This window comes from Falco punctatus (genome assembly GCF_963210335.1).
Source record: "Falco punctatus genome assembly, chromosome: 7".
NCBI lineage: Eukaryota > Metazoa > Chordata > Aves > Falconiformes > Falconidae > Falco > Falco punctatus.
The window spans coordinates 58,227,530-58,250,677 of record NC_137587.1 but is presented as its reverse complement, the minus strand read 5'-3'; the positions used below and the strand labels follow the sequence as shown (position 1 = coordinate 58,250,677).

The 23,148-nt window shown below is 37.5% G+C and overlaps 1 protein-coding gene across 1 annotated transcript in view; it reads left to right on the top strand.

Annotated features, from left to right (window-relative positions):
• The window catches only part of CEP152 (centrosomal protein 152), a 29,729-nt gene extending 7,158 nt beyond the window's left edge, over nucleotides 1-22,571 (top strand). The window contains exons 4-28 of the mRNA XM_080394654.1: nucleotides 18-84; nucleotides 308-652; nucleotides 1,121-1,289; nucleotides 2,017-2,157; nucleotides 3,039-3,178; nucleotides 3,471-3,671; nucleotides 5,118-5,265; nucleotides 5,974-6,065; nucleotides 6,909-7,072; nucleotides 7,653-7,860; nucleotides 8,725-8,838; nucleotides 8,977-9,107; nucleotides 9,293-9,421; nucleotides 9,566-9,701; nucleotides 10,435-10,614; nucleotides 11,129-11,401; nucleotides 11,827-11,958; nucleotides 12,230-12,880; nucleotides 14,525-14,699; nucleotides 16,154-16,333; nucleotides 19,793-19,874; nucleotides 19,994-20,100; nucleotides 20,854-21,010; nucleotides 21,277-21,380; nucleotides 21,615-22,571. Of these exons, the coding sequence (XP_080250780.1) occupies nucleotides 18-84; nucleotides 308-652; nucleotides 1,121-1,289; nucleotides 2,017-2,157; nucleotides 3,039-3,178; nucleotides 3,471-3,671; nucleotides 5,118-5,265; nucleotides 5,974-6,065; nucleotides 6,909-7,072; nucleotides 7,653-7,860; nucleotides 8,725-8,838; nucleotides 8,977-9,107; nucleotides 9,293-9,421; nucleotides 9,566-9,701; nucleotides 10,435-10,614; nucleotides 11,129-11,401; nucleotides 11,827-11,958; nucleotides 12,230-12,880; nucleotides 14,525-14,699; nucleotides 16,154-16,333; nucleotides 19,793-19,874; nucleotides 19,994-20,100; nucleotides 20,854-21,010; nucleotides 21,277-21,380; nucleotides 21,615-22,288 (4,900 nt within the window). The 3' untranslated portion in view covers nucleotides 22,289-22,571. The remainder of the gene's footprint in view (nucleotides 1-17; nucleotides 85-307; nucleotides 653-1,120; nucleotides 1,290-2,016; nucleotides 2,158-3,038; nucleotides 3,179-3,470; nucleotides 3,672-5,117; nucleotides 5,266-5,973; nucleotides 6,066-6,908; nucleotides 7,073-7,652; nucleotides 7,861-8,724; nucleotides 8,839-8,976; nucleotides 9,108-9,292; nucleotides 9,422-9,565; nucleotides 9,702-10,434; nucleotides 10,615-11,128; nucleotides 11,402-11,826; nucleotides 11,959-12,229; nucleotides 12,881-14,524; nucleotides 14,700-16,153; nucleotides 16,334-19,792; nucleotides 19,875-19,993; nucleotides 20,101-20,853; nucleotides 21,011-21,276; nucleotides 21,381-21,614) is intronic.
• The last annotated feature ends 577 nt before the right edge of the window (nucleotides 22,572-23,148 follow it).

The window sequence follows — 23,148 nt, the reverse complement described above, 5'->3', positions numbered from 1 at the left end:
TGTTTGTCTTTCTGTAGATCACATGAGTCTGGGAAGCATGATGGAAGGTGGAACGATCATCCATTGATAAGTGATCCTCAAAATGTAAGCTTGTATGAGCAGTGATGTAATTAGTAGGAATTGCTTGTTCATAACAACATGTTAAATATTATTCAGATTCATTGGAGAAATAATTTACATGTAGGTGACGTGTTTTGCTATTCACTTGGAAGTATTTCTGACTTGAGGGCTGGTAACCCCAGAAAAAGGGAGGTGTGGAGGGAATCTGAGTTTTGAGAGCAATTCTAAATGTCTTATCTGTGCATAGGATTATAAGCAAGGACAAAATCTGTTCCCTGAACAATTCTTGTGTGATCAGCAAAACAATCATGTTGAAAAACATGGAAAGAAATGGAATGGCCTATGTAACGATGAAGAGAAGGAACATTTATATGATGCTAAGGAAGATTACTCTGACCAGAATGGGCAAGAGGATCCCGATGATGTGTATCTTGGTAGAGGTGACTTTAATGCTCCAAGTTGCTACCAACAGAACAATGTGTATCATCTTCCTGAAAACTTCAGGCCTTATACAAATGACCATAAACCAGAATTTAACAATCAGCAAAGTAAAAGAATAAACTTTTCAGATGCTCCAAAAGAACATCTTAAGGTATTTCAGAAGCTAATGTATTTTTCTGTCTCTTTTGGAAATTTTCTCACAAGTCTACTCATAGTAATGTTTTGTAATGCTTTCTCTCTTATTATCAGTTTAAACAATAACGGGAGGCTTCTATTGTCTAAGACAATGGAGCGTTAAATAATTGGATTTTCATATGTGCATGTTATAATTATTTTTTTTCCCCTCTTGTTGGCTAGGTAGAATTCCATAAAGTAGAAAGAATGTGATTTACTGAAGTGTGTGCTTAGTCTATTGAAGCTGATGCTTCAGTGCTCTCCTAAAGTGGAATATTTCATGAAAAATTTTATCACACTTAAATGGTGTGCTGGATTGGAGCCTGAAAATGAATAGCTACTAGAGCTCTTAATGTCAGCCTGTAAAATGAGAAATATCTTCACTGAGCAAGACTACAGTTGTAAGTTTAATTTATTTCCTGTTATGTATATATTGTCACAACAGCAGTTTGTTGCATCTGACGTTGTCAGTGGCCAATCGCCAGAATCTTACAAAGTGACTTATAAACCATACCAAAATGGCATTCATCAAAACATTCCAGTACTCCAAGAAGGAACCAGAAGAAATGAAGTGTTTGAAGATTTGCAACGTGAATTCTTGGGCAACGATGGAAGTAGGTGTTTGCTGTTTAGACTTTAAACATTAAAACTTGTGTGAAAAGTCCACTGGAAATAACAGAAAACCTGTTGATTTTAGTAGATGTTTAGTAAAAGTACATTAATGTACATGATCTTTTAATTTTTTTAAGCTTACATTAGAATAGTCCAATTTTGTGGGTTGTTATGGTTTTTTTCCCTGCCTTTATCTAGAAATCAGCTCATTTTGATCAAGGGTATTTGAGTTCCAGGCTATTTTGTGGCTTGATCTCAAGTCTTACTGGCACTTTGTCTTGTTTTATAATGGAAAATAATGACTTGCTATACCTGGTGAAACATAACTTTGCTTGCTGCCACATTGGGCTTTTCTGGTACCCTTCAAATGACAGAACTACTTTGCTTGTTAGAAATGTTGAAAATTTATAGTTGCCACAAGACTGTGTGTGAATTCATAGCATGTAAACCTTTATCTGGCTTGATGTTAGGTGTGAATCACATCAGTAATTCCTGCAGTTCTTCAGCCATTGTTGCCTGAGCAGCTCAGGTGATGGGAGTCAGAGATGGATTCAAGAATGATGCAATTTTGTGAACCAGCAGCAAATTTGGCACTGTATTAATACAGTGTATCACACTGTACATTCATACAGAAGTATCTTGGGACAGGAATTACTTATGACAATGACTTCCTTGGTTAGCTTACGTGCTGACTTGTCTGTATTCTGTATACTACTTGAAATTTGACAGATTCTCCAGAAAATATACAGATTCTTCAACTTCAAGTTCTGAATAAAGCAAGAGAAAGACAACTGGAAGAACTTAATGAAAAGCTAGAAAAGAGTGCACAGCAGATTAGGTATTTGAATCATCAGCTTTCAATGATCAAAGGTAAAATGTTTTGTACTAATTCTTTTATTCATATTTAGCAACTTTCTTGTTCCAAAACTTTATTTAGGTAGTGTCTCTGCAGCTATTGTTAATATTAATAAACTTGATTTGGGATTATGTGGACCTAACTGTCTCCCGCCAACATTGTTCTAAAGAAAATTCTGTGCGTTGGGCCTGTCTTAACTTTTACTGCATTCTCAAGACCACTGTTGTATTCCAGAGTCCCTGTTTCAGGCATTAAAAATGTAGAGAAGTTGCCAAAGTAGTGTGCTAGAAGTACAAAAGTCAAAAGCTCAAAACAGACAAACTCCAATAGCAGAAGTGTATGTTTATGGAAAAAACCCTTTTTTTTTGTGCTGTTGGGTTTAACAAGCTGTTTCCTGGACTGTATGTAGAGGGAAGCTCTTCCGAAATGATCAAAGCTGTCACGGAGACTGGAGGTTGTCTTGGTCTCCCTTTTCTTCTAGGAACAGACAAAAGTCATGAGTTTTGAGACTTAAGAATATAATTTTTAGAAGGTAGAAGGAGCGAAGGAGATGGAAAACCAGCTGCCAAACATTTTGCTGTTCCTCCAGGGGAATTATTTTGTTTCTCCCTTTAAATGGTATAAGGGATGATGCTAGTTCCTAGTGCTGACAAAATGAGGCTTGTTTCTACTAGGGTTCTGAAGGTGCAATGTATCGGAGTGCTTCCAGCTACCAGAGGGAGAAACTGGTTACTGGATGGAGACTGACTGAATGTTTTTGTTCCATCTTCTGCCCCCAGTATGGGAAAGAGGGCTCATAGTGAATGGTTCTGTAGAGTAGGGGATACTGAACAGTTATGTTCTGTGGTTGTTGTGTGACTGGGCCATGTTTCTTACACATTGTGTCTCTCTTAAGATGAAAAGGATGGTTTGGCTGTTAGTCTTCGTGAGTCTCAAAAACTCTATCAGAATGGAAAGGAACGGGAAGTGCATCTTGAAGGTCAAATAAAAGCCCTTGAAACTCAAATTCAGACTCTTACTACCAATGAGGAGCAGGTACTATAAATATTTTTACTGTTTATTATGGAAGATCTCTATAGTTACATTTGTGGTGCACTTGCATTAAACATAAGTGCTGGTCGCTTAAAACACTGTTCATGATCATTGCAGAAGCTGAATATATGACGATTGAATAGGATGCACTGGTGGAAAATAGTTTGTATTAAAATCCAGATATTATCTGAGGACTTTTAGCAACTCTTGCACCAAAACCCTGAACTGACGTATGGAATATGGAGCAAAAGTGAAATATATGTAACTGGGAACTACCCTAATATTGTTCCTACAGATACTGAAGCAATCCAAAGTGGCAGAGGTAGCCATGGAAAGCATGCAGAAGCAGCTGTTAGAACTTCAGCGATCAGATGCCCTTCAGAGAGCCAGAGAGCAACATGAGGCCATTATTTCAGCACTCAAGCAGAAGTATGAAAAGCAAGTATTATCATTAGAGCAGAAACTTGATACTACAAGATCTGCGCTCCGAGAGCAGGTGAGAAATTATTTTAGGATGCTGAGTACCATACTGGAGAGGCTGTAGAGCTCCCCATGTTTCCTAAACTGCACTTCTTGACCTATAATTCTAATAACTCCTTCTGGAAGCTGCTAAGCAAATGGAAAGGAAATTCTGTGTAAGTCTCAATATTATGAAGCCTATGTGGTATGTTTTTATAAACATCTCCAGGCAGTTGTGAGCTCAGATTGTGAGTTTGTGCATAGCAAATGTAGAGGAGGCAAGAATGCATTCTCTTGGTTTCTCTCCTGAGCTTTCGTTCTGTGCACAGTCACTGTTTCAGAGTATCAGCAAATAAATTTGGGGAAGAAAAGAACAAAATAAGAAATATTGTGATATTTTTGCTGCAAGAAAAACTGTTTAATAAAAACAGTCTATTGCCAAGCTTTAGTCTCAAAATGATCAAGGACAACTAATCACTGAACAGTCCCTTTATTTTAGAAGTATAGATTTAAAAGGCAAAGGAGGAAAAGACTGGCTTTAAGATGGAGTTTGATATGTATTGTGTCACATGGTTATAGAGCTTATTAAAATTATTCTACTTGACTTGCCATAAAAGTCCATTACGCTATTAGAGATACTAAAGCAATGTAGTCAAGGCAGGCCTTAACTTATTGTTCTCTTATTTCACATAAAGGAAATAGAACTAAATTTCCTTTAACTCTTGTAATTAATTTCTGTAATTCTTGTTTCAACATAGATATTTGTAAAAATAAATGAGTAGTATGTTTGGAAAGGTAACTAGCCTTTGCTTGTAAACAAGGATGCACTGCTAGATTTCTATTAGTACCACAGCAAAGTTTATACAGCTTTGTCTCTACTGCAAAAGAAGTTTTTTTTTATGGTGGTATGTTTGGGGTATTTAGAGAGAGGTCTCCTGTTTTGGAGAGAAAATAGAAAAGTCAAAAGGCATGAAGACTGGGTAGCGTGCCTCCCAGGTCTGTGTAGGTTAACTGTAAGTAATGCCATATGAAGGTCTACTTTGTGTATCACATGAAAAAACTATGGTTCTTCTACAGAGCATTGGAACTTGCTAGCTTGGCTTAAGCTCAGTTAAAATAAACTAAATTGAGTTAAGCTCAGACTTAATTTACATGAAGGCTTGATTTTTCTGTGGTAAACTAACTGTATGTGATTAATGATGGGATAATCTGGTATGCTGAAAACTGTTCTAGGAAATACAAAACAGTTCACATCCATATGTTTATATATGAATATACTTACTGTCTCCTAGTGAAAACTTAACTTTGGTGTTGTAAGAGATCACATTTGATCTGTGATTGATTTAGCCAGCCTCTATCCCTTTAGGTATCAGATTGATTCTTTTGCTCCTGTGTCTTGTATGTATTGACTTTTTCTATATCTGAAATTGTACTAGATGGCTAGATGTTTTGTAACTTGAGTAAAAATAATCTCTCTTCCTAGACAGAGCTTTGCAAAAATCTAGGAGAGCATGTTAAGCAACTTGAAAAAATGCTGGAAGAAACCAAATGTGAGAAAACGGAAATAATAAATCGACTGACAAGAAGCCTAGAAGAAAGCCAAAAGCAATGTGCAAATTTACTGCAAACAGGTCAGCCTTTTGCTCATACCTTATCTTTCCTTGCACTAACAGCTCCAGTTTTTTGAAGCATGAAATTGCACATCTATGTTCTTGTTGAAATGGAATCAACATCAGGCTATATGTACTAGGCCATTTCCTAAGCAGTACATTAGTTGGACTTAAAGTTTAGTTAATTCTAGACTGAAGTGTAAAAAAAAAACCAATAAAAATTAAAAGTATCTTCTTCCCCTGCTCCGTCCCCAAAAATATAAAAACCCACAAACCAAAACTCCAAGCAATAGTGATTAAACTATTCTGCTATTTTTATACACATTTTGTGCTGCGTATGTGTAAACTTAGTTTTGGACTAAATAACAGCCTTTGTAAGCAAGCTGCTTATTTTTGTGTTAAGCATTTGACTTGCCATTTCAATATCAAATCTCAACAGGAAAAGAACTAGTTTTGTGGCTGGAAGCTGATTCTTAGAAACTTGTAGGAATAGCATGTAAAATATTCTGCTCTTTGTGTATTTGACTTCTGCCTACCTTCACACATTGAAGTGCTTTAATAACAATGTATGTAGTAGTTACTAGTGAGCTCAAGGAAGTAGAGATAGAGTAATGCCTAGTACCAGAATCGACATCGCTACTTGTAAGTGATGTTTTTCCAGATTTTTTTGTTAGTCTTTCTTGTGTATTTATGACTACTTCTTTGTTTTCTTTTTCTTTCCTTCAATAGGCTCGATGCAGGAGACAAATCAGTTACGGTTTCAATTGCAACAAGCTCAGTCTGCACACCTGATGAGCAATAACCTGAACAAGGCTTTGCAGGTTAATTTAATTTTATTAAATACTTTACTGTTTTGATTTTTAGGAGGGCAGGTATTATAGAGTAGGGGCTGGTAGCTGAAACTCCTTATACTTGGGGAAATATCTCCTTTCACTACTATATCTCCCAGTATTGCATGTTGTTTTGTGGTTGGTTTTTCTCCCTCCATTAAAACACAGTAGAGCATATGTATTGGCACAAATCTGCTATCATCCATCTATCTAACCTGCTTATGGAAAAAAAAAAATGTAAATTCTATGTGCTGGGAATCTTGTAACTTAATTAGACTATAGGGATAGTTGAATTAGACTATAGGGATAGTTGGGGATACTATATTCTGAAAATTACCTTTTGCCAGCAAAAGGGAATGCTAGCGAGTCCTCTGTAAAATATGATTGGAAGTCTGTTTCCAATTCAGTTCATGTATTTGACTTAAATCTATCATCTTGGAAGTTACAAATGCTAATAAGTACTAAAGCAATATGTATTTTTTCTAGCTACGTACTTTTTTGTTGTCATCCACTTTACTGTACAAGGGCAGCAGAAAAGAAGTAAGAGCAAAAGAAAGAATAGTACATAGATGAACAATAGAATATACTGAACAACAGAAAATATTCCCTAAATTGTAGTTTTAACATATGTTTTGCTAGAGGTATCAAAAATGATAGTGTAAAGAAATAAAACTAATGCTAGATGATTCAAGTAAATACAGCTAAATACAACTATATTTAGAGAGAATATCTCCATGTATTTGTCATCTTTGGAAGAGTCATCATGGACCTGATGTGTTTGCTCGGAGTTTCTCTGCTTAGTGTAATTTATTTTTTTCTTTCTCTTCCTTTAAGGAAGAATTAATGGAACTGAAGGAAGAAATAGCTTTGTATGAGTCTGCTGCCAAGCTTGGAGTATTTTTGAATGATTCAGGTGGAGAGCTGCGTACAAATCTGGGTGATTCCTATGTAGATTTGGGAATTAAAAAAATCACCGGGAAGAAACCAAGGTTCTGCAGGTATTGAGTGATCCTTGTTGAAAGAAAAAAAATCTAAAATTCTCAAGAAATTATACAAGTGATACGTAAAAAGATGGCCTTACTGGATCAGCATATAGTTTTTTTGGTAGATACGTGAAATACTGCTTGTATTCCTGGTAATCTGGGAAACAGGAAACAACTGATATAATAAATTGGATGCTAATTGCTGCTTAATAAATCTTCAGATTTTTATAGTGACTACATTGCTTTTCCTTGAATTGTATAGATTATATGCATGGATACCTTTTTGCTCAAGGATTCCACATAGTTACTTAATACTAAAGCTGTCTTTTAAAAAAACCCAGCCAATTGAGTTGTCCCAAAATACCTCATATCATGTGAGAACGAATCCTTTGGGAAAACAGCTAATTGAAGAAGCTTTCTGTATGTTAATTGCTACTTTGTGAAATAACACATGGCTTTTGTATTCATGTTATCTCGTTCTTTTTACTGTTATCCTATTTGTGGTAGCATTAGTTGCTCTTCTCTTTGCTGTCGCTACCTTTCAGATAAATGTGTTTCGTCTTTTAAATACTGAACTGATTGTCTTCCCTAATAGTGCAATGCAGAACAGAGACATGGATAAAGAGCTCTCTAAAGATGAAATTATTGTAGAATTAAAAGCTGAGCTGGAACGCTTATTGAGCAGTAATAAAATGAAGAGAAACCAGGTTACTCAATTACAGAATGATCTTAAAGACTGCCAGAAGACGTTAGAGGAATACAAGCAGTTGTTGAAGGCAGAAAAAGCATCAAAAGAGTCAGAGGTTTGTTCCTTTACACTTCTTTTAAAAGTGAAGATGCACTGGATTTTAGTGAACGAAACGAACATTAAACTTATGAAAATGGACCAAAGAATTTACTCATAGCTGAGTGTCTATAGCAACTAAGTAAATCTGTCATTGATCTTAAGGAAAGTATTGTGATTTGGATGATGCCTTGTTCTGTATTTTTGCTAAAAAAGAAGCAAACTGAAATAGCAGAACATGGGCACCATATGTGTTATCAGGCAAGTCCTAGTATGATGGCTTGCTTGATAGCACTTAATGGCCACTGCTTTTTTCAGAACTGAATTTCTCTGGAGGAAGTAGGTTTTCTTTGGCCAAAAAGGCCTTGTAATTTCTCTGAGAAAGCCAATAGTATCGGTAGGTTATACAAATGGAACATTAAACAGAGTGCCTTCACTATGTAATTTGATCAACAAGGAATCTCTTTGATATTGCATCTCTCTTCACCCCGCTATTACCATCCCTCTATAAACTGATCAAACTTGTAACATCTGCTTTTGTAATCTATACATTGTGACCTGGATGTGGGATAGGAATATAATATGCTTGAGAAGTCTGCTCTCTATTGGATGATAGTCGTCATTAAGTTGCAGACATGACGTTGAACATGTGCTTCTTTAAACCTTCATGATGCTTTGAATTTCAAGTATTCATCTAGAGTAGCAGTCATACTGTTGTATCTTGTGCTGCAATGGTTTCCTCTGGTTTTTTTATTTTATGGTATCCTCTGTTTTTTATTTTATGTTTAAGTACAATTTTTATTTGACAGCTTTAACTTTTTTAGGCGTCATCTTCTAAATCATATGTATCAAGAGATATCGTCTTAATTTTGTTTAATTTCAGCCTGTCACAAATCGGAATGATAATTCAGTGGCCAGTCCTTCAGTTTCTGATAAACTTAAGGAAGAAGTTCTGAGACTCAGAAAGGCTAATGAAGCTTTGCTACAAGAAGTTGAGGTGAGACAGAGGTGCTGCTTATTCCTACAAAAAAAACCCCACCCAAAAAAACCCCAACTACTCTCCCCTGTGTCCTAAAACCTGCAATTAGAAAAGGTTCTTTTTGACCTACCTATTACTTGGCCCTTGTTTGTCCAGAACCATACTTCTGCTATTGAAGAACTGAAGGAAAATGAGGAAAAACTGAAAAGCTTAAATCAAGATCTGTGTTGTCAGATGAGAAAGATGGTTCAGGATTTTGATCAGGATAAACAAGAAGCCATTGACAGGTATGTCTGTTAGCTCTGTTTAGTTCCATTTGCGGACTTCTAGCCTGCATGTACAATATCGTATGAGGTAGCTGGTACAAAGGGAGGTCAACGTTAGAAGGCCAGTTTCTTAAGGAAAAGTTGAACTCTTGTTTAAAAGGGTGTGAGGAAACCTAGGTAGTTTGTTTTTCCTTTCTTAATTTTAGGTGTGAAAGAATTTACCAGCAACATCACGAGGATACAAAAGCTCATTTTGAGGAAGACCTGGCGAAGAGGTGTGCTGCAGAAAAACAGCAACTTATTCAAACTTACGAAGAGACAATCTCACAGTTAAAGTAAGACTTGCCATTTTTTCCACTTTTACTGAAACTTCCACGTTTCCTGTAAGGCCTTCAGTACTAGTTACACTTCAGCAAGTACAGACTTGCTGTCCTGAGAGTGTGAAGACTAATTGATTATAAATAATCTGTCCTGTGAAGGGCTAACATAGAGGAGCTGAACAGAGAGATGACTGCAGTGAAAGAATGTTACATTGGAGTCTGTGGGGAGAAGGACACCTTGGAAGCTACTTTAAGGCAGAAATTTGAGCAAGAGCAGCAGTTAAAGGAAGAGAAGGTACTTGTGGAAATACCTATAAAACATATCATTTCAGACTTTTTTCAAAATGTAATATCCTTAAGTGTATTTAACTTTGTAATTGTTAAGATACTTGGAAGAGATATAGCTATATCAGAAAGTTTATACATGTCACCTATGTTAAATTAACCTGCTATTGTGTCCTGGGGTTTAAAATATTATAGAAGTCCAGTAGTCATTCATTTTCATGTAGCCAACTTTCATAAATCTGACTTTTGAGGACTGCTCGGTCAATAGCATGAGGTTTTACATTCATGAGACATTTTCTAAAAACTAGATGACAATACAAATTTTCTTCTCCCTATATAAAACTGATCTGAAAATACTGTGGGTGTTTTAAGTAATAAATAATTCAAACTGCTGTATTGATTAAAAACTTTATTTTTCTGAATATATCAGTGTGAAATGACTAAAGTAGGTCAACTGCCTTGCTGAGCAAGTGCAGTAAAGAGGTGCAGCACAAAGTATGGTGGGAATAAAGATGTCTGATTAAAAAAAAACTTACTTTAGAGCAACAGCCTATAGTAACCTCTGATATCATGCCTTAAAACACCTCCTTTTGAGAGCTGAATCTCTTGTCCAGGTGTCATCGGGAAGATCAGTGCACAGGCTCTACAGAGTTAATCCTGTCACTCATGCTTTCTCATTACTTTGTACCAGAGCAGTTTGCTTTGCCTAGGAGAATATTTTAATTTTAATTTTTCACCCCTAGCTCAAGAAACAGCTGCTGGAAGAAAAAGAAGGTGCTCTTAACCTTCTGAGGACTGAGCTTGAAGAGAAACACAGCAGCGCTATGATAGCAGCAAAGAGGCAGTGGCTGGAAGAAAAAAAACAGCAGGTTGAAGAGGAAGTTGCGTTAGCCAAAGTTCACTGGGAGAAGGAAGAAAAAGAGGTGTGGAACTTAGACCAGGGGGAGTCAAATTTTTTTAAATTTTTTATTTTCTGAAAGAACTTGTACGTAGACAGACTTACGCACTGTTAGTCTACCATTTGAAGTGGCTTTTAAGGATCTGTCATTTTAGGAGCCTCTGAAGAAGTCAGTAGGTGTTACAACACATTCTTAAGATTTTTTACAAAAGGCCCCTAGACCTTGTAAAGTAACATGCAGAACATCCTGAGTGTCACGGCTGGTAGCATGCTAGAGTTTTCCACCCTCATCCCTGGGTGTGTGGTTGTGCTTTCTGTTGTTGTGTTTGGTTATCTTATAGAAGTCCTTTGTGTATCCTACCCCATAGACAAAAGCTGTGATGAGTTACCAGTCTCCTTCCTCTCTGAGCATGGTTTTGCTCTTCTCCATTATCAGGGAAGATGATTGGTGTAAACAGGATTTGGTTTGTCAAATACCAGTGAAATTCTAGTTATTTGGACACTGGAGAGACTTTCTTAAAAAATATTTTTTTCCTTAGAATAAAGAACAAATCTTTGCAAAAATAGAAAGAGAATGGCAAAGTAGGCTGGAAGAAACAAGAAGGACCGTAGCTGAATGTAATGACTGCAGCAGCCAAACTGACCAAGTAACAGTTGTGGACGAAGTTTCAACTAAAGAGTTAGAAGGGATTGTTGAAGATCAGAGGCTGCAGATCCAGAAGACTCTGAAAGAAAATACGGTCTCTGAAAAGGCCTTAAAAGAATTTGAAATAGAACTGGAAAATAAGTACCATAAAGATCTTGCCAGCCAGGTAACAAATAATTGTTCTGTCTGCCTGGAGCCTGTGAAACTGCCATATGCAACTAAGTCACCAAAAAAAAAAAAAAGTTCTTTTCCACTAGCTTTCTCTTAAACTCAGTAATTATTTGCTATATTAGAATTATATTATAAAACTAAAGAAGCTGTAGTATGTAGCTTGTTTTTTATAGCTGTTCTTCACACAGACCAGTTTTGAACAGAGTTGAGCAATGCTGACTTAGTTTATACCATTTTGTTAAGAAAAATATATCATTTTGCATCAAGAAATGCATCAGATGCTGCTGGTCTGATTTGTTTAAGTTCTGTAAACATAGGCAATCCAAACTGAAGTATGTTATTTCATTGCTACACGAAAATAGTGAAAATGTATTTGGTGGTGGTGACTGAAGTAGGTTTGGTTTTTATAACCTCTTATAGGTAGATACAGCTTTAACCCAAGCTCATGCCAGGTGGCTTCAAGAATTAACAGACCTCAAAGAGTACAAAGTACATCTAAAGATAGAACAAGAAAAATGGGAAAAAGAACACAAAGAGACTGCAGCAAAGCAGGTAGTCAAAAATACTTGTATATGTGTATTGGTAGAGTTCAGTCTTCCAAAGCCCTTATACAACTGAGGAATTAATGTAGGCATCAGTGGGGAATCATTAAGGAAATGTATTTCTAGCGTACTCTGGTTCTGATCTATTTTTTTTGTCTATATAGGATTGCTTTTATTAAATAATTTGAAAATAATCACCAATAGATTGATGATAACTCAGGGTTATACTATGTGTATGTAAATGTATGTAGATATTTATGACTGTATTATGTATTCACCAGTTGGCCCTAGTTCTCTCGGCTGCTGAAGAGAAATGGAAGAAAGAGTATGAGAACACTGAGAAATCTGGACCAAGAATTAAAGAACTTGAAGAAAAAGTAATTTCTCTCAGGAAGGAATTGGAGCTAAAGAAAGAAGAAATCCCTGCAGCTATCAAAGCAGAACTAGCAAAAGCCCGTGCTCAGTGGAACAAAGAAAAGCAAGAGGAAATCCTGCAGATACAAGAGAAAAATGAGAGAGACTACCGATCATTCTTAAATGATCATAGAAACAGAATTAAAGAGGTACTTGCAACAGCAAAGGAGGATTTTGCAAAGCAGAAGAATGAGCTCTCCATTCAGAAAGAAGCAGAAATAAAGACGTTACTACACCAAAAGCAGCGAGAATGGGAGGCTCAGGAAACAAAGAGACTGCAGGACAAAATTAATTTGTTTGAGGAGAAGACTCTGGTTGAGCTTAAGGGCTTGTTAAGTGAAATGCACAAAGAACTAGTCAAGTGCACGCATAGTAAGCATTCTTGGAAGGATAAGTGTTTTGATGCTTGTAGTCAATTAAATGGTCAATGCAAAGACAAACTGAAGGCTTGCTTACAAAAGGCCTACAGGACCACAGTTTACACAATTCTGGAAAAGAAAGAGCAAGAATGGAAAGAGGTAATACTTCTGTAAATTATAACTGCCAATCAGAAAAGGGACCTGAGAAGTCACTCATACCTGTTTTCTCCCAATATAAAATATCCACATAATTGTGAGAATTGGAGAATCCAAAATTTGAGTTCATCGAAAACAACAGTCCTGTGAAACTGTAAGAGGGCTAAATCTTGCATTAGCAAGTGAAAAGGGAAAGGGTGTAGCTTTGATATCTTCAGTCTTTGAAGAAGAGAAAGCCAGGTTAGGAGTATCATTCTTTAATGCCAAGATTCATAAATTAAGGAGGTGAATCCACCATCTTAAGCTTGGGATCCTGTTGAAGGTTCCTTCTAACCTCTTAGGTGGGTTCTGTCATGAAGGTCAAGCTTATATTTTTTGCGTAGCTGCTTCTTTTTTCTTTTTTTCTCCTAGAAATTTAGCAGTTTGTAATGGTGATTGAATAGTGATCATGGATCATGTGACTTTTCCCCCCACTTCTGATAAAAGTAAAGATGAAAACAGTAAATCCTTTTTGCAAATTATCTGTAGTAGAACTGAATTGAATAACTAACAAACTAATCTATCTTGGGAATAATAGTATTGCTTAACTTTATTGTGGCTCTAGGAAATACTTTTCAATGTGCCTGCCCAAATGAGGAAAGACATCCTATTTGCTTCTAGAGGAGTGTGGGGCTAAGCAGAAATCTGTCCAGAAGCTTCTGCTTCTGATGTTCTGGCAGTTTTTTTTTTTTTCTTTTCTCTCTAACGCTTATGCTTGTAGTAGTTTTTAGTTATGGGGAGCATCCTGCTGGAAGTGTCATTGCTGCCCAGTGTTTAGCAGCTGGGGAATTATCCAAGAATAGGACAGAGAATGAAACTGCCGCCTTTTCAAGAAAAGGCAGGACAGGGGGAAATAAGTGTAAAGTGACTTCTTATGACAAAATTACCTGGTCTCTTAGTGATAATATGTTTCTGTTCAGAAAGTGGTCCTTTGGAGTTTTTTTGTCATGAGTATTTTTCACAATGATAAAGAGAATCGGAAGGTTTTTCCCATGCCTGATGCATCTTCTGTAATAGATATGAATGTCTGTTGGTAAACTGTTTTTAATATGCTATTGAACTTCAAAACACTGGTTGACTTGAACCACCTTATCTAGTGAAGTCTTTAATTTCTTAGTTAGGTCATCTCTTAAGCTACCATAATAATAATAATAAACAAAGGAGTTACATTTTTCTAGAAGGCATTCCTGTTGCTCTGCTACCCATATTTGTGTAGAAACTTTAGATGAGTCCAGCCCTTTTTTCTGCTGGATATACCTTTTAAAAAAACAAGTTAGCTTCAACTATTTGAAGACACTGTATAGTTCTGCAGTGTTAAGGGCTACTGACATTTCCAAACTGAAACTCAAGATAGCCACGTACTGCTGTTGCAGTGAATTATGCAAAATAAAACTTCTGTATGTTAGAATATGTATTTTCCTCTTGATTTGAGCTGCGATATACAGTTCCATTGCAGGGTGAAAGCACCTGCATTACAATTACTAAAGCTACTTTGTGGCCAGGGTTGCTTGGTTTTATGCATAACATACTACTTGCCTACTTTATAGATAAGGTGGAAAAGTTTTTTGCTTGGTGTTTGGTTTTTAGGAAGTATTTTTTCAATTGCAGAAATACGAAGAGCTAGTGAGTAATGTAAATAAAGAAGCATGCTCTTGCCTGCAACGTGGTGGAGGAGATCCCGTGGACATGGCAAGACCTCCTGCGTGCAATGTTGGACACCAAGCAGAAGCACAAAAGAAGCTAAGACTACAGCCACCCTTGCAGGAAACTGAAACAGACAAAGGTATCGGGTTTGCTTTTTAAACTGGCAAATTATGTATCATCAAATTTAAGCTTGTTAGTAGCAGTCTTTAATAGTCAATTAATAGTCTTACTGATGACTCCAATGCAAAGTTAGTTAATGAGTGAATATTCAGGTGATAGAGGGAGATGCAGTTCTGACTGCAAGGTTCTTTAACGTTGCATAAACTTGTACTATATCAAAGTCACAAACTGCAACATGTGGTACTGATCTTCAGCTTACTAACTTAATGCTAGACGTTGAGGTTTCATTTTACTAAATGGTAGTAGCTTTCTGCTTTTTAAAGCCATTCTTCTGGAGTAAAGAAACAGCTGTTGTATTTACACTTGCAGCAGATAGTTTTTGGGGGTTGTGGACACGAACACTAATACCTTTGGTGTATAACAGCTCATAAGCAAGCCAGTGTTGATCATGATGAGCAAAGTATGGTCTGAACAATGTGTTTTAAATGGGTAATACTAAATCAGAGCTTTGAAAATTGAATTATACTACTTGCTGTTGACACTAGATAAGACAAGCAATTCTGTATTCGTGTAAAAGATACTGGTGTGTCAAGAATTATGCTTCACCTGGCATGGCAATCTTTTCTGATTCTTTTGATCAAGAATGTAGTTGAGAAAAAGCAAATCCCCATGTGATGTTTCTCTCCCTCTCTCTTTTTTCTTCTTCCTTCCTTCCCAGCCCCCAGTGTATACTTTGGCCTTGTAGGTCTTCCCAAAGCTGTTATGTGTACTATGGCAAAGCTGGAGACAGTGTAGCTGGGGAAAAACTTCCTGGGAGGTACAGAAATCTCTCTGGAGCTTTCTGTTTAGTTTGTGTTCTTATGCAACTGAACAACATAAAGCAAGAAAACCCAAGAGAGTCTTTGGCTCTATGCCTATAGTGTGGCTTGAATTCCTTCAATGCCAAAATAACAAACCATCTATTAACACAAAACAATACGAGCAGTGCAGCGCTGCTTCTGTCTCTAGAGCTCCCTGTCCTGGCTATACAGAGTAGCCATTGCTTTCCTGGAAGTAGCCCAGTCTTTGTGAATTTCTTAACTGGACTCAGCCACATGTGAGGCTTCCCAGCTGGGAGAGTTGCCTTCAGCTGACTCCAAAAGACCATGCTTGACTGATTTTTGTTTGGTTTGTTTGGTTTTTTTTCTTAAAAATGGAAAATTCAACATCCAAGTCCCATATCACTGACTGAAGACTCAACTTGTCACTGATGGGAGTGTATTGAGACTGTGAAGGCTCAATGACTTGAATAGATGCTGCTGCACCTTCTCTAATGGGGCTCCAGCCTCTTGTGATTATTTGAATTAGACTGATGCATTATGTGTTTCCCAGTAAGAGGAAGATTAAGTAGAGCGCTGGAAATAGGCTGGGTTGATTCTTTTGGGGTTTTTACCTCCATAGTTGATGTATAACTTTCAGCAATTACTGTTGCAGGTCAGAAATGTACAAAAAGGAACCTTGGGTCTTGGGAAGACTTTTGCTGTGAACACTGCTGCCAGGAGCTTGAAAAAAGAGAGGCTGTGTGCCAGGACTTGAAAAGAGAGTTGAAGATAGCCCAGAAACATCTTCAGCTTGCTGTGAAGGAACGTGAAGCGAAGTCAGAGCAGATCCAAGGTAGGATTGTTAGTCACCTAAACCCAACTTTGAATGGCTCTGTCTTGCTGGCCGCATGAGTCTCTTTAATCTGTTGCATCATTTAGTTCTTAGTGAATGTAACGGGTGTGTGTGCATACTTAAAAAACCAAACCCCCTACAACAACAAACCACAAACTGACACCATCTGACCGCTAAGAAACTCCCCCAAGCTCTTGGCTTGAAATATTAATTAATCACTTTAGTACTATCCTGTGTGTATCAGGAAAAGAATAGAGGAAATCTGAACATGTGGCAGATGTTCTTTGAATATGTGTACGTGTGGATCCTGTTGCTCATAGAGTTATACAGATAATGCGCACATGTGCACATACATATACTTATATATGTATGAGTTGGGGAGTTCTTTAGCTGTCTCCTTTGGGCCTGTACTGCTACCATGCACGTACTCATTGCCCGCCATAGCGGGAGTATAAAGAGCAGAGTGGCCCCTAGTGTTACGTGGCTCATCTTGGTACCACTAGTAATAAGCTAGTCACCACTGTTTTCTTGTACCTTCCTGCAGTTAATAATAGCTTGAAGGTGTAGTTCTGTTTATTTTCTTTCTTTTTTTTGGTAAACATTAAAGTAGGCTTTAAGTAGGCTTTATTTAGCCTTCACCTTCTAAATCAAATGTTTTTTCCTTTGTGTCGCTTGGAAATGAGAAATATGGGAGAGATGACAGAGAAAAGGTCCCTAGTTCTTAAATCTTTTTCGTGTGTGATGACTGTCTCTACCAATGATAGATATGAAATATCCAGTCTGTTTTTTGAAATAGTCACCAAAAGGAAGGCTTCTGCCTGTAGTATGGAAATAAGGCTTTTCTGAAGCTATATCTAATGGAAGAAGATGGTGCAAATAACTTGCTTGAGATTCCTCCGCTGTAGGAGACTGCTTCTGATTCAATAGTGGTGTTATCCAGTAGTCTGGTTTAATACGCACCCCGCTGGCTGTGATTGTCTTCTCTTTGCTGCCCAACATCCCATTCTTGGCATTCTTAATTTCCATATTGCCTTCTGTGGGCAGACTGGTACTGCCTGGTGGTAAAACCTCCCTGAGACCTGACCATCAGTTTAGTCAGTTGCAATATTATGTGACTTGATATTGCTATCTGCATTTATTTTGGATGCTGTTGCACCATGTGCATCTGTCATCCTTTCAGAATAATAGATTCCATCATTTGTTGCTTTATTTAACTTGGCAGAAGTCTCTGGCCATAGTGAAATCTGGGTTAATGAGGAGGAAAAGTCTTTGGCATATCAAACAGCTTTGCTGTACTGGTAACTACTCCTGCGGTTGTGTCTTCCTCTATGAGCCTTGCATGTAGGCTTTTCACTTGGAGGAAGTCATATTAATTCATCTGTATCTGATAGCAACAAGAATTCCTTTTGTCTAGGTTTATTTTTGAGAGGATTTGTAGGGGGAATGTCTACTTTGCTTCATTCCTGTGCTGAAGAACTTAATTCTTTTCTAATTGGGCATAATGTGACATATGGAGCACAGTTCCTATTCAGTTGGTATCTGAGGAACTCTATCCCCTTATTCAGCTGTATTAAAGTCAGTAGCAGTCTTTGTCTTAAGGAGCAGAACAAAGAGAGTGATGTTTTCTCTGAAGGAAAACATGTTGGCGATTGAATAAGAGGATCCTTCTCCCTGCAGTGTTTTAATCAGTTGAAGCTGTACACAATAGTATTCAGGACATTTTTTTTTTTAGGGTCTCCTTAGAGCATGGCAAGAATTGGAGTTGCTGAAGGTTCTAGTTCAGGAGAGGTCTCAAACTGCATCCTAAGGGTTGGTAACTGTACAAAATTGTTTAAGCGTGTCTTAGTGCAAGGTCACTGTGGCCTCTGGAAGCAGATTTGGCAAATGGCCAGTTTGGAGAGAGCAAACGTGAGGTAGTAGGATGTACCAAGTGACTACTTGCCAAAGGCTGTGGCTTGTGTGGGGTGGGGTTTTTTCCTTTTCTTTTTCTTTTCTTTTTTTTTTTTTTTTTTTTTTTTTTTAATGAAAAGTCTCTGTTGCCTGCTTTAATAAATTTTGTGCTCAATGAGGAGGAGTAAAATGTTGTACCTTTGTAAGGGAAAGGTTTTTTCCAGCTTGCAGATTTGTGAGTAAGGCCAGGTGGGTAAGTCATACAGACTTGTGTAATACTGTTTCTGTGCTCTTTTGTCAACAACTACATAGTGTGTAAACTTCCTTGGGGACTGGAGGAAAGAGTGAAGGATAATAGTAGGTCTGTTAACAAAGACAGAGGCTACTGCTGCCACCAGGGTCATCATGGATACAGCTTTCAACTGCTCAATGAGATTTGGACCACAAATGAGGATCTCTGAAGGCTTTGAATTGTTTCTTTCTGTGTTCCAGGATGGCTGCTTGCGTCTTGCTTTTTCTGTGCATCATTGTAAAGAAGGAAGAACACCAAACTTGTCTGTGTCTTGCTCAGGTCTTCATAGTCTGCTCAGAAAGCCTTGATTCTTCCAGAAGGAAGACTTGGCTTTAGTAAGACTGTCACCATAAAATGGAGAGCATGTCTTTGTTTTCCATAGGCCATGGTTCATGTGAGAACTTCTGTGGCTGCGTGCATTGGAGATATTTCCAGCATTCAGTATAGGTGTTCAATTCATGTTGGTTTTCTTCCTAAAATAGGAAAGCTAGTAATCAACTCTTGATTTGTATGGGTCTATCTAAGTTTATAAATAAATTATTCAAGTTACAGTAAATATCTGCACCTCTTTTCAAAATATTTGCTTAGATTATATAGCTAATAAATGGGTTTTAAGGTTCTTTAACTTTCAAGAGGTGACCCACAGGTAGACTACCTGTATGCCATGGTCAGCAGTCTTCAGTATCAGCTTGCTCTGGGCATTTTCAGCTCCACTATCTTCTTATTCTCTGCAGTGGCTCATCATAATATTTATATGCCTCTTAGTAGCATCGAGCAGAGTTCAGCATGGAAGTCCAGCCCTTCTCTGTAATACTGGCTTTTGGTTATTAAAAAAACAAAACCAAAACAACCAAAACTGAATCCACGATCACCAAGTTTTTATCTCTTTTCTCTCCACCCCAAAGAACACACAATTTTAACCCACAAACTAATAATATTCTTTCTTGATGTTTGTCAAAACAACCCTTGCTATTTTTCCCTGTCCTTTCTATACATCTATGCCTGGTATCTCTGAAGCTTTGCCTCCAGCATAGTGTGAGTATTGGGGTGTGAAGGCTTTAAGCTTATTTATTTACTCTATGAGATGATTTCTGTATTCAGGCTTCATTGAAATGTGTTGTGATTCATTTAGATGTGCTTGTTACTACAACAGCTGTCCATTTGCTGATGATGCTTTGTGACATTGAGCTCTTATACTAGAGACAGCAGCTTATGTAATAACTTTTGTTGAACTTCAGAGAAGTGCAGTGAATTATGATGATCACTTTTTTTTATAGAAAATGAGAAGGTTCTAGAAGCTCTAATTGCAGAAAACTCTGAGATGAAGACTAAATTGAAAGCCCTGGAAACACCACCAAGGTATTTAAAAAAAGCTAATCAGGCTGGGTTCTTTTTGGTGTGTGGGTTTTGTTGTTTTTTGTTTTTTTTTTAAGCTAGAAATTGCTTTTCTTACGCAGCGTGACTTATATGTGTTTCAGGTCACTGTCAAAGGGAGGCATCTCAAACCCTTGTACATCCTCTGACTCTGTGAAAGGGCTGGAAGAAATGCGTGCTCAGTACATTAAAGCTGTGACCAAGATTAAGTGTAAGTACTAAAGTCCGCTAAAAATTTAGGAGAGCAGAATAATTTCCTTTGTTGCTTCCTCCTCCTTCACCCAACTTGCGCAGGGATCTGACAGCAAAATTACATAAGCAGTAGATTTGTTCTCCTTACTAGACTGAATGTGAGAACTGGAATTGTCACCATAATCTTAGACAAGATTAATTGTGATGGGTGAAGCTTTGTTGTATCCTTCTTGCTTTGTTACACTGTATTATGTCTTTTAAAGTGGTGAAGTGTATTTTGAGAACTGATTTTGTTTCTCCAGCAGACAATCCACCTACCTGAGGGAGAATCTGGTTTCCTCATGTGCTGTATCTTGCCTTCTGGCTTAATTAGCACCCTCTGGCTGAGGGGAGAGGGTTTAGTGTAGTGCCAGATCTTACCTGAGTGCAGCAGATTCCCAAACACCTGTTGCACTGCTATTGAAGAATTCCTAGAACCACATTTTACCAGCCAACATTCCTCCTAAGTCTCTGTGCCTAGTGTTTTCTATTACTGCTTAAGATGCAGAATCGGACAACTGAATTCCTGTCTGATGCTGCATGTTGATGGGTTGTCATCTTCAGTGGCACTCATCCAGTAGGTAACACTTGGCACAAGGATGTGGGTGGAATGCTGGCGGGTAAATCCAGGCCCTTGCTTATTTCCTCCAGGTCTGCTGGAAAATCCAGTTTGTGGTATTGGCTTTTTCCCCCACTCTGGGGAAAAACTGGTACTAATGCAGTGTCTTTGTAGGTGATATGATTTGTTATATCCATGAAAGTAAGGAGCGAGCTGCTGAAATGATTAAAGTGGAGGTTTTAAAAGAACGCCAAGAGACTGCACGGAAAATGCGCAAATACTATTTGACATGCCTTCAACAACTTCTTACTGATAATGGGAAACATGAAGGGTAAGTTCAAGTATGTTTGGAAATTACTGTTGGTTTTGAAAGAGGTGTGTAGACGTTAGTCTGGTGTTTGTCCGCCTCAGAGCAAACTGACCTGAAGTCTTGCCAGTCTGCTCATATTGGCATGGGGTCACTGCCGAGCAGTCTGGCCTACTGTCTTTTCAGTATTCTTTGACTCTCGCTAACATTACCTTGAAGTAGAGTGCAGAGCTGAAAAGGAGTTACACTTAAACTTTTTTTTTTTTTTCATGTTCTGCTATTCTTGGCAGAGCTGAAAAGAAAATAATGGATGCTGCCAGTAAGCTTGCTACAATGGCTAAAGGACTGGAAACACCTCTTCGACACATTCCCCAGAGCAAGTCTACCTGCTCAGGTATGTTGGATTCGGTAATCGTTCTCTTCTTGATTGTATTGGTTTAATGCATGTAGTAATGAACATGCAGATGGATGGTGAAGTATTGTTTGTTTATAAGCTTGCTAATGAAAATGTAAATATAAGCTGCTTATTTTGACAGTGCTTACAATTCTCTATTTAAAAAAGATAATGTAGTTTTTTTTCCAGCATTAACTTTCTTAAATGAATCTATTTCCTTCCCTTCTTTCCTAGCTCTGCTACTAAATTCTGATCTGTCACCTGGAGCACAGTACTCAAGAAGAGATCGCATGCTTCAGACCAGGTCAAACCATATGGAAAACAAATCATGTGACAAAAGCACTACCGAAAAAGGCAATGACAAAGTCATCCAGAAGCTTGTACCTCGTGACTTGAGACAGCAGTTTGATGCAATGCAGACTGAAGCTCAACGTGTGCTTCATGAAACAATGACTTCAAATATTCAGAACGAGAATAATTCTAAAAATCTGGATGGTGCTTCAAGAGATGCTCTGCCAAGGTTTTATCCAGATGAAGATGGAAGAAGAGAAAAATATTGCCCCATCATAAATGCAGACAAAGGACTCTTGTGTGCTGCTAGTAATATAGTACACCAAAATGCTCCTCCATCTGTTTTTCAAGTGACATTAGAAAATACGCATGCACCCAGCTTTACAAATGGCCATACTATCTCTGGGCCAGCTCATCATATGCTTAAGAGCAAGAATGAAAGAACGGTCTTGAAAGAGGATAAATGTATCCGGTCGTGTGGAAAATGGAAAACTAAATCTAAAAGAACTCAAGAATTTGGTTTTCAAGAAACTCCAGAAAGAGATGAAGGAAGCTGCAATGAATGGAGTTCTGTGAATGGAAGCCTGCATCTGGATCACAGTGATATGCCTCTCTAGTACTGGCTTTTTGTTCAGGATATAGGTGTGCAGGCACAGACTGCATACGGTGAAGAGTTTAGAGTTTCCTCACATCAGGTCTTTTTCCCCTGCAGATGAAAATGTTGTTACTTCTTGGAGAGACGTTTCTAATGGCAATGAGCAAGATTCTCAGCACAAAAAGCAGCACTAAAGTTTATGGTAGGCGGTACCTGGTAAGAAACCCAGAGCATGCTTCGTTCCTCAGCTCCAACAAATCAAATTCTGCTGTAACGCAACTCGGTGTATCACCAGATTGTAGGAAGGTGCTGCAACAAATGCTTGGGAAAAAAATGGTGTGGGATCCCCAGCCTCTTCAGCAAGATAGTGGTTTTGATAACCCACTTTCTAACTTGAACCGATACCAGCATTCCTTCTTCATTTGAAGGAAAAAAAGATAATTTGATACTTAAATAAAAGCATGAGAATTGGGGAAAGCCTGTTCTACTGTGTCCATTTCATGATCAATGTTAAATGAATTGAATGTTGTGTGAAGAAATTCTATAAAGTTACTTGAAATTAATGCAGACTTTTGTTTACCTTTGTAATAATAACACTTTTGTAATTGTTTATAGTGTATTATATATAAATGTATTAAATAGAATCTATTTTTATATTAAACACTGCACTGCAAGCTAAACTTACCTAAAACAAAGCCACTTTAACTTGTGGTAATCTTTTTAAATGGTTATGAAAATTCCTTCAGAGCTCAATAAGATATGTTTTAGGATTAGTTTAAAGTAAGTATTTTAATTGACTTTTCCATTTTGAAGGACCTTCTGTTAAGCCTCTGTGTGTTCCCATAATAAAAGCAAAAATACTTGCATTTTTCTATTAAATTA